The following is a 10620-nucleotide window of genomic DNA, read 5'->3' as shown; positions in this document are numbered from 1 at the left end:
ATACCGGTACGTACTGTACTACATGTGGCAGCTAGAAATAGCCCTGGGCAGCGCATCCCCTACCCACGCTCACTACAAGCATATCAGACCGGCCAATAGACCAATGCCCTACTCCCGTGTGTTACGTAGATTTCCAGGGAGAGTTCAAGCTTTCATCAGCTCGATCGTACGGTACAGTACGTACCGGTACATGCTGCGCCTTCGCATTGTGGCCACCACCGCAGCCACACTCCTCCAGTCCGAGTATCATGGTCAAGAACCTGCCTCAGCTCAAGCTCCGAGCCCTGGCGATCCCGTCCCCTGCCCTTCCCTTCCCTATAGCACACTCCCCCCTCAAGCCTCAACATCCGGAAAAACATCCTTCAAAAAGTTTGTCGAGAACCGCGTGCACTGCTCATAAGCAGCCTCAAAGCCGTCCCTGCCCCCGTAATACGGATCGTCCACCTCCTCCACCTTCTCCTTCGCTCCCTTCCGGCCCGCGTACTCCCCGAAGAGCATGACCTTGGCCTTGGCCTTGCCGCCGCTCCGCTGCTGCAGGCGCTGGAGATCGCGCAGGTTGTCCCGGTCCATGGCGAAGATGAAGTCGAATGTGGAGAAGTCCGAGACGTCGATCTGTTTGTTGGTTTGGACGTCGTCAACATTACCGTTCACCTTTTCCTTCCCAACCAGAGATAGAGACACAGACAGAGAGGTACAAAAGACATGAATGATCGGTAGTGAAGATAGGTAGGAGATAACTATCATCCAGTTTGGCTACCGGCAGACTGCTGGACATCGAGAAATAGTAAAAAGGACTTGCCTTCCGCGCAGCATGCCTATAGTCCGTGATCCCATTATCCGCCAGCGTGGATAACGTCCTCGAGTCCGGGCTGCTGCCGACGTGATACGCGCCCGTGCCACAACTATCGACGACGGAGATCAGGGACCGGTACGGTGGCTGGGAGACTATGGCTCGGAAGATGCCCTCTGCCATCGTGGAGCGGCAGATGTTACCGAGGCATACGAACAGCACCGAGACGGGCTCTGGGTTGGAAGCCATGGCGGCAACTGCAAGATCCTTTCGAGATCGCTCCCTCTCTCTGAATAGAAGAAAATGTAGATGTGTGATATAGAGTTTTCGTGGGCTCGTTTCAAGCTATTGAGTGTAGTTTGGCGATCGTCAGGAACAGGAACAGGAACAGGAACAGGAACAGGACAGGGACCTTTTTGCTTCGGGAAGGTACAGGAACCAGAACCACAAACATCTTCACCGCTCCTACCAAGACCCTTCTCTCTCTCTTCAACCCTCTCCATTTTGGAAGCATACTTTCTAAATTTAATCCTTACAACGCAGATTCTGCTGTAGGTTATTCTACATTTGAGTTATATCCTGAACCTCCTCCGGAATCAATTACACGTTTGTCCGTTCGCTCGCTCGCAGCCAACCAAGCCTTCCCACCCCGCTATCAATACACGCCACACTTCGACGATCAGGCAGCCCAGCCACCCGTGAACCCACCTTGATCTAATCTTATCGGAGTATTACGTGCAGAAGATCGTCGATGGAAGCATATTTTCATTCTTCTTGACCAGACAACAAGATCGCTGAGTTTCTCCGATTTTTTTTTTTCAAGCTCGTGACAGCATGTCTACAGTACCTAGCCGTGATATCGCTCTGCATGCCCCCAAGAAGCTAGATGATCAACCCACCCTACGCAGCCTCAGCCCCCAGCTTCTCCAACTCCATCTTCAGGAATTCCTCGGCGTTGACTAGCTCCGTGCTCCCATATACCACTCTCCTCTTGCCCGCACCCTGGCTCGCGCCGCTCCCCCCAGCCCCGGTCCGCTTAGCCCACTCCTGCAGATTGCCATACTCTTCCATACTGCCCCCGCCAACGGTAAACACGATGGCCTCGCTAAAACCCTGTCTCCTCTGCCCGAACGTAGCTGTCATGCCGGGCCCCAGACCACCCGGCATCTGCTCCCCTTTCCTTGCTGCACTTGGCGGGGGCAATGTACCTCTCGCGTTCGCACTCCTGGGGTCAAAATACAGGTAGTTCTCCGTTTTGGCAATGGCGCTGCTGCTGGCGCCCGCGGGGTCCATGATGGACTCGGTGATCTTGGTTACGGTAAGGTCTTTGTTGACAGGCATCAGGTTCTTGACACCTGAGATGAGGGTTTCGAAGTTGGCGCCGATGTTACCGCCGATGCCGGACTCTTGGATTTTGGAAGTGATGGTCGAGAGGCCACCGAGGCGGCTCTGGAAAGTGCCGAAGAGGCTGCCAGCGTTGGAGGGCTGTTGATTGGATTGGGATGGAGCGGAGGTCATCATTGTCATGCGAGTGGTGGCGCGGACCCTGGGGGACATGTTAGATTTTTCTCCATCACTTGGGATTATGAGGACTTACTGCTTGACGTAGGCGAGAGAAGACGTCTCAGCGCCTGCTGCCTTCAACAACTCCTCGAACTTCTCCATCTCGGCTCTGGATACATCTTGCTCGGTGCTTAGGAACCAGATGATGAATAGCCTCAACTTGTCGGTTGGCTCGGAGCCCTTGTCTTGGCCCGCCAACTCTTCCTGCATCTGTTGCTTGCTGAGCTTCGTAATGGCCTCCTCCATCTGGAAGTAGTTGTCCAATTGCCGATTCTTGATTCCCGTCAGCAATCCGGCAAGAATATTCATATGCATGTCAAGGACAGCCTTCCGCTCTCTCAACTCGGGTAATAGGGTGATGGCAGCTTTTAAGTGTTGTGCAGATGCGCTGGTGTCGTTTTGTAGGTCGTCTAATGAGGAAGCTCCTGTCTTTTTCGTAACCTCATTCGCATCGTCCTTATACCTGCTCAATTCTGCGTCGATGTCTTCCGCCACCGCTGGGAAGGGCAAGCTGGCATTCTTGCTCCAGAAGAAGTCCGTTGATGTCAAGTCGTATGCTTTCTTCGTCGAGCCCTTAGCCGGGTTGTTCTCGTCTACCGGCGTCTCAACTGTGATCCTGTTGAGCTTCATTTTCAGCACATCGTGCACTAGTGATTGGTATGTCCAGGAGTGAGAGAGCATAGGTATCAAGTCTACGTTTCGGTCGAGGATAATGAGAACAGGACGCGAGGAAGACGCCCCACTGGATGTGGATGGACGATTGCTCTGTGACGATGAGAACAGATTGTCTTTTGAGTTCAGAATGTGGTCTCGTAGTTTCCGGTCGAGCTTTGCTGCAATCATTTCTGCTGCCGCATTTTTCGGACAACGTATAATGGGCATAACACCTAGGAAGGTCAGAGTCAAAGTGGTACTGTCCTTTAGAGCTTCCCAAACATACCCATTGTAGCCATTACACTGAACAGACCAGTGACAATCCTGTCTACGACATGATCGAGCTCCTCGTCCTTCGTCCGCGCACTATTCAGGGCCCAATATGTATTATCTTTTCTCATTCCTAGACTGAACAGATCCGGCTCTCCCACAATGAAGTTCAGATATTGGTCATAAAATTGCGCGATACTCTCAGAAGTCCCCGCTTCGGCCGTTTGCCTCGCAAAGTCTTCAAGGAGGGGTCGTGGTATGGAGGAGAGGAAATTGATGTAGGCGGGAGAGTAGAGTCCGCGCGAGAGGTCGGAGGTGATCGAAGCCAGATTCGACGCCGTAGGCTCAACGAGATATAGAACTGGTACATCTGGGATCGGGTGCCGCGAGGATGCAATGTGCCTAACTCCATCAGCCCTCTGCTCGCAAGCCAGCATGTAAGAGGGTAGCGAACGTACATGTGCATTGTCACTCCCCATGTTCGCAAATCGCTCACTCGCAGGACACTGCTGATGACATCTCGACCCAGGTCGTCAAAGACAAGCACTTTCCATATGGGATCTCCATCTGAGTTGAGGATGGGCACAGAAACGGCTGTTGCGCCGTTGCTCGCGGAATGCTCGTGGTCGCCGTTGGATTCTTCGGAATCGTGGTTTAAATTCAGCATGCGCTCAATCGATCCTGTTGCAAGGTCATTAGTTACAGTTCAGTATCCCGTCTTGGGGAAGGGGAGGGGGAGGAGAAGGGGGTTCGCGCACTGATCTGGCGGTCCCGGAGCGAGTTGTGACTTGAGGCCATGGTTGCAAATGTTCTGCTGGCTGGAAATCAGCCAGATCTTGGGGGGCTGGATCATGTAAATCGGCTGCAGCGTTGGAAAGGCGCGGGGTGGGGAGGGGATATAAAGATTATGTGGTATTTGATCCGGGACAGATCAGTGGTTTATTCGCAGTGGGTGGTTGAATGACACCTCAGCCTTGGATCTCTACAGTACCGGTATACTTCGCCCGTACCGATACAATGTAGGTAAGCTGTTGCTGCTACGGTACGGTAGGTCGGCCGGCATCCGCATGAGAGCAGGGCCCACGGCCACCATACGGAATCTGGCTTAGCGCAGGCCCTAAGCCGGAGGATGTCTTTCAGTGGCGCCAACATGACCCCTTTGCATTTCTACCTATTCTCTCTTTCCTTCCTTTCAATCCATTCCCACCACATCTCCCCTTCATAAACCCAACCCAACCCAACCCACATATCATCTCAATTCTCTTCACACCCCACCAGTACTCTTGCCCGGCCATCATGGCCTCGACCCTTAACAGAGACTAATGATCGTACTATTGACCTGCACAACCAAGTGACGAATAAATAAGGGTCGCGTTCGCCCGCTGCGTGGAGGGCCTTGCCATTAGAGAAGAGAGAGAGGGGGAGAGAGAGAGAGAGAGAAAGGCAGAGCAGAGAAGACAACGTGGCAGAGGAGAGGAACGCGAAGGCAAAGCAACAGCAAAGGGTATGGTGACACCATGACAATTCTACACATTGCTGCATCTCACTCCACTCCATCCCTATCCCCCATCACATACATCAAATTTATTACATGCATCATACACGTCACATACATCACATACATCAAATTCTCTCGAGGCATAAGGCTCTACCCTCCATACACTGCAGTCTGCGTGCTGCTCCAAACCCCCTTCCAAATGCCAAGACACGAGCTCGCGCTTCTGCCTCCGCAGCCCTTTGGAGTCAAAGGACGAGGACGGGGACGGGGATGAGGATGGGCCGGCTCTATGCAGACACACAAGCAGACAGGCAAGCAGACAGACAAAAAATAATCCGGACACGCGGACACGCGATAAGGCCTTGACTGCCCAGCCAGCCCGCCTTTGCCACCGGGAAAGAGGAACAGGAGATCGTGACCAGATCGCCTGTCTGCGGTAGGGTTGAGGCGGCTAATATTTTTGGTCTGGCGGGCGGCGTGTGGTGTGTTTCGGTGTTGCTGGGCTGGCCGACAAATCCTCGGCTCTTCCAGGCTGCAGACTCCGGGCTGCTTATTCTGTAGGAGAGCAACGGACATTCGGACGAACGAACGAACAAACAAACAAACAAACAATCGACCCGCCGTAACGCGCCGTACTTTTATTTGCCACATTTCTTTTCATTGGGTCCCTTTGGTTATTTGTTTTCTTTCGCCAGATCTCCGTCGAGGCCGCCGAAACGGTATTCAATTGAGTTGCATTAAGGGAACCATCATGCTGATTCAGTCTTCTTCGTTTAGCCAACCAATCAATTCACTCACTTCACCACCCAGCCCCACTCTTTTCCCACCTACCAAGCCACCAACCAGAATCCCCCCCCGTTCTCCACACCCGTTCTCAAGGTCAACTGTCAACTCGACTCGACTCGACTCGACTGGAGCTGACCTCGACCGTCTCACGTGACCATCAATACATCGACGAGGAAGACGACAACTCTACACATACACACAGGCACCATGGAAGGCCATGATGCCCATGTGTTTTTGCCCGATGACTTAATGTACGATGATCTGATGTCCAACACGGGTTGGCCCGCCGCTCCTACCGACCAGCAATTCTCCTACCAGCAGCAACAACACCAACCCCAAGTCTCCGCCGACGCATACGCTCGATACCCAGCCAGCAGTCACCATCAACTTCATCACCACCACCAGTCCTTCGACCAGTTCTCCCTCCCTCAACAAGTCTCCCAGTATACGCAGGCCGCCTATACCAATTCACCCTACGGTTCTCATTCCCAGTCCCAGTCCCAATCCCCGTCGCAGTCACAGTCACAGTCACAGTCACAGTATCAGCACGCAAGACCGTCTGATGTCTTTGGCCCGAGCTCATTCTCCGTCGATCCGTCCTTACCAAATGGCACCTCCTACCAAGGACATGAGGGCTCGTTCACATTTGACCCCCATGCCCATAGTAACATGGACTCCGCTACCATCTCCCCCCAATCCCTTCAGTATTCCATGCCCGCGTCCTCACAAACGCAAACAATCAGCCACACCGTGTCGGCGGCGAATCTCCAGCGCCAGCCAAATGGCCTGGGCAACCACTTCCTCCAGCCGAGAACGCAGTCTCCTGCTCCTTCATACTATAGTGCGGTGCAGAATGGCAACTACCAGCCGATCCAAGCTAACAATCTGCGTTACCCAAGCTTGCCTAATGACAGCCAGGCCCTCCCCAAGCAGAACATTAAGAGAGTCGTCGCGGATGAGACTACGCAAAGTATGCAGCTGGCTGCCCTCCGCGCTCAACAAGCAAGGTCGGCGCCTCCGCCTAACCCGTTGAGAATTACCCATCCGGCGCTCCATGATGAGTCGACCAAAGTTAAGAACCGATTCGAATATGCTCCTTTCCTCACGTGGGATGATGTTGCAATCGTCGTGCCAACTGGCTTGAAAAGTAGGTGACATTTGTTTGTCATCCACTGGTGTGGTGTAATGAATGAATGCTGACTCATGTGACCGGACATAGCGACTCTTCCCAAGTACCACCCACGGAAATCAAAAAGTGGAAAGGATCTGGTGCCCGGTCTGAATCTGACGGGTAAGTTGTTCACCTTTGTTTGTTTTAGTCAATCGGTGAAAATTCGGCTAGCTGGATCGCGGCGCTAACGGCCTTGGGCTAGCAGTGTTGACACCGGTCGGAACGGGCAAGCGAAGAGGGAGACCCCCTAAGGTACGCAATGCACCAGTCAGCAGCTACAAGGGGACTAGCGGCGGCCCAAAACCTCCTACAATCAACAAGCTTCGAGACGATAGTAGCCTCGGCGCCAAATCTCCTTCGACACCGACAGAGACAAGTTCCTCCGAAGAGGAGAGCAGTTCCGAAGAGGAATCCGAGTACGAGGAGGACGAGGAAATGGCTCTCCAGGACGTCTCAACTGTACGTTTGTTCCTATCCTCTCTATGTTATCCTCGATTCGCGTAGTCTTGCACCTTTCACTCCCAACTCCCATGGCGTGCATAACTAATCAGTGCAGGTTCGAGGTGAAATTCGACCGACTACCGCGCCCGAAGCCTCGAGATGGGATGCTATTGGTATAATCTGGAGAGACCCTAATTCTAGTCCGAGCCGTGATGTCGTTCAAGCAGCTCTTACAGAGTATGGTAATCTGATAAGTGCCTTGCGGGCACAAATCAAGACAAACTCGACCAAGTCTGAGGCGGCGGCCGCGCAACCAGCGGAGGTACAGAGATTGAAGCAGGAGCGTGTAGTTCTACTGGACTCGTTGTATCAAGCAATTGATGCCGCCAATGTTCATGGGTACGGTCCGATTGTAGAGAATCTGGGGGGCTATCATAAGCTCGTGAACGGTCTGACCACAACCCTGATCGAGTGCATTAAAGCCCGAGATTACCAGTCGAGGCTTCCGAAGGCCATCTTTAGTCTGCTTGCAAGATTTCAGACCATGACAGATGAGCTGTTGAAGAAATTAAAATTTGACAGTATTCAAAAACGCTGGGAGAAACAGGGTGACGAAGCAATCAAGAAGGATATCGCCACAATTCTCGCTAATACTGTCGATGCCAAGGAAAAGGCAGCCAAGGCTAAGAAAGAAGCTGAACAGCCTGAGAGCCAGAAGAAGCCGCGTGAGAAAGTTGTGCAGATCAAACCCCGATCCGCTGAGACAACCGCTTCGACAAAGAGGCCACACGAAGGTGATGGTTCCAATGGCAAGGCGAACAAGAAGTTTGCTCTAGACACAGCGACAACCTCAAATCCTACCGCAGCAAGACCAACCCCCATTAAGCGAACTGGCGTCAACCTCCTTGGCATTCAATCGAAGCCCATCACAAAGCCGATCCCAAAGAAGCGCGATATCTCTCCTCCGACGGAATCCAAGCTGGGTGCGATTCTGGCAAGCATTGCAAAGCCTCCCGAGCCACCCAAAGCCCCAGCCGCACCTCCTCGAGCACCCGAGACCCCCGAAGAAAAAGCCAAGCGTGAGAGAAAGGAGAGTAGACGGCATTTGCGTGTCAAATTCAAGGACGGCCCCGAACTTGAGCAGATCCGCCTCTTCAAACATGAGGTGGCTGAGGACGAAGGCAGGCAAGATGAAATGCTCCGAGATGCACATGATGATCGCTTGGAAGGGATGATGCACAAGCAACGTGTTTCAGAGAGTATCGACGAAGACGAAGAGTACCAACCTAGCGAAGCTGATCTCCCGTACCCTGAGTCCATCGCCATCAACTTCAGCCCGCTCGAAAATACAACGCGCTTTGGACCGACCTATGTCACTCGTGGCGGTAATGTTCCAATCGCAACTCGCGAGCAAAAGACCCAACAGCGAAGAGAAGAAGTCGAGTTGATGGTCGTCTACACCGATCCCAGCGATATCCCACCCACCGCCAAGGAGCCCCCCCAGACGGACAATGGAACGGACGGAGCGATGGATTACGAGCCTGGATGCGAGATTCAATTGTCCAAGGAGCCTTGGCTTGTCCAGCGCCTCAACGAAATTAACCAGTATGGTCCAGATCAGGCTTACCAGATGGCTCTCGGCCGCCAATCAGCAGAGCAATGGAAGGTCCACAATCAGTCTCACCAAGCCGTCCCTGCTATTCACCCTTCCAGCAACAACATTTATTCTGTTCTTCAGCAGCTTAGTGGAGCAACTCAGAAGCCTGTTTCACAAGCACCACAACAAGTACCCCAGGTCGAAGCTCCAGCATACCCTGAGTATTGGGCGAATCTCACCGCTATTGTTGCACAATTGAAAGGCCTTCCATTCCCTGCTACTGAGCCACCTCGATGGATGTCAAACCCTACTCAAGTAGAGGAATGGAAGCGAGGCTACAACAAGGACATGGCTGCGAAAAGAGCAAAGGAAGACGTTTTCGTCAAGTCGCAGCAGCAACCTGCCCAGTACCCACCGCATCTTGCTCCGATGGCCAATACCATCTTCCAGGCCCCGATACCCCCAACGCTACTCAGTATGCCCATACCACCAGTTTCCGCCAGCCAACCAAGCCCAGACATCGCACTGCAAGTCCAAAACTACCTGGCTGCATACCAAGGCGGAGGCAATGTACCACTGCCTAACGGAAACGCTCCGTCTATCCCACCGTTCCAGAATCAGAACCGAGCAGACGACGTTGGTCAAGGAGAAGAGCAGGGTGGCTACGGAGAGCAGCGTCGCTGGGATCCATCTTGGGGCAACGACAACAAGAATGCGTCGAGACGTGGTTTCGACCCGGCCAATCGGGACCGTCTGTTTGACGAGAACGGCGAGTACAAGGGGAAGAAGATGCCGTGTAGGTACTTTCGGGAAGGGAAGTGTGTGAAGGGCGCAAAGTGCACCTATCTCCACGACTGAGCTGTGTCATGTCCTATCCTATCTACTTACAGGCCTCCGACACCGCTTGAGGGCTTAGTCGGGTGCTTTGCGGGAGCACACGAATCACACGATATCTTGGTGCCTTTTGTCCATAATCGATTGCATTTATTGGCGCGGCGTTCAGGTGGGAGGACATGGTAAGATGTGAGGTGTGGGGAAGGGAGCGAGATACCCAGGACCTCGACTCGACTTTGATTAGGTAGTCATGCACTAAGGCAGTTTACAACTTTTTTTTTTTTTTTGGTTCTCTCTCTCTATCTCTCTCTCCGCCCCTTTCTTCCTTCTACTAGCTTTCTTTCACCCTGTATTTAAAAGAAAAGAAGATGGTTCAGCGACATACTCAGTTGGATTGGACGGAGCCTTGGGCGCGAGGGAGGTTAGACTAAACTAATATAATTGCTTATTTATTTATTCCATTTAATTTGTTTACTTTATTTTTTTAAAAAAAAATTGCTTCTCGTGCGTTGGTAGCGTTTGGGGGTTACGAATGAGGGAGGGTGGAAGGGAGGGGGGGAAGGGTGGGAGTCTGATATTAAATGGATGGGATGGGATGGGATGGAATTGGACTCAATTGAATCGGATTGAACTTCTTACATTCTTATTACGTACTTACGTGTGTATGGAGATACATGCATGCTTAGGCTTGGGCTGGAATTGGATTGGGTGAGTGAGTGAGTTGGGTGAGTTGTTACCGTGTGTGAGATTTGGTGATTGTTTATTTGTATTTGTGTATATTTTGTTTTGTTTTGTGTGGTGTGGTGTGGTATGGTATGGTATGGTATGGTATTGTTTTACAGACCTGGAAAGGAGAGGGGAGAAGGAGAGGGGAGAAGGGAGAATTGGACTTGATGGACTTGATGGGCTTGGCCGGCTGAGTGAAAGATGGCTAGCTCGAGCCTAAGGACCTTATCTATTACTTTTTCTTTGTGTCGAATTTTATATCTGTCTTGCACTTTGTGTTTTTTTTTAGA

The 10620-nt window shown here is 52.3% G+C and overlaps 3 protein-coding genes across 3 annotated transcripts; 1 reads left to right on the top strand and 2 right to left on the bottom strand.

Annotated features, from left to right (window-relative positions):
* Nucleotides 1-333: 333 nt before the first annotated feature.
* On the bottom strand, nucleotides 334-1039 carry L3040_005654 (uncharacterized protein; the record flags this gene model as incomplete). Its single annotated transcript, XM_066154595.1, has 2 exons — nucleotides 334-612; nucleotides 800-1039. The coding sequence occupies 2 exons, from the start codon at nucleotides 1037-1039 to the stop codon at nucleotides 334-336; spliced, it is 519 nt and encodes a 172-aa protein (XP_066011447.1).
* Nucleotides 1040-1690: 651 nt separating this feature from the next.
* Nucleotides 1691-4075, bottom strand: L3040_005653 (uncharacterized protein; the record flags this gene model as incomplete). The annotated part of the gene is made up of 5 exons (XM_007295759.1): nucleotides 1691-2336; nucleotides 2388-3240; nucleotides 3294-3679; nucleotides 3736-3958; nucleotides 4036-4075. 5 exons carry the CDS (start codon nucleotides 4073-4075, stop codon nucleotides 1691-1693), a joined length of 2148 nt encoding a protein of 715 aa, XP_007295821.1.
* Nucleotides 4076-5768: 1693 nt separating this feature from the next.
* On the top strand, nucleotides 5769-9628 carry L3040_005652 (uncharacterized protein; the record flags this gene model as incomplete). The annotated part of the gene is made up of 4 exons (XM_007295760.1): nucleotides 5769-6708; nucleotides 6781-6852; nucleotides 6935-7191; nucleotides 7289-9628. 4 exons carry the CDS (start codon nucleotides 5769-5771, stop codon nucleotides 9626-9628), a joined length of 3609 nt encoding a protein of 1202 aa, XP_007295822.1.
* Between the last annotated feature and the right edge of the window lie 992 nt (nucleotides 9629-10620).

The sequence above is a fragment of the Drepanopeziza brunnea genome (assembly GCF_022702325.1).
Source record: "Drepanopeziza brunnea f. sp. 'multigermtubi' strain 214-2 chromosome Unknown ctg9, whole genome shotgun sequence".
NCBI classification, from domain to species: Eukaryota; Fungi; Ascomycota; class Leotiomycetes; order Helotiales; family Drepanopezizaceae; genus Drepanopeziza; species Drepanopeziza brunnea.
Note: the sequence above shows the minus strand (reverse complement) of the source record. Positions and strands in the feature narration are given on the sequence as shown.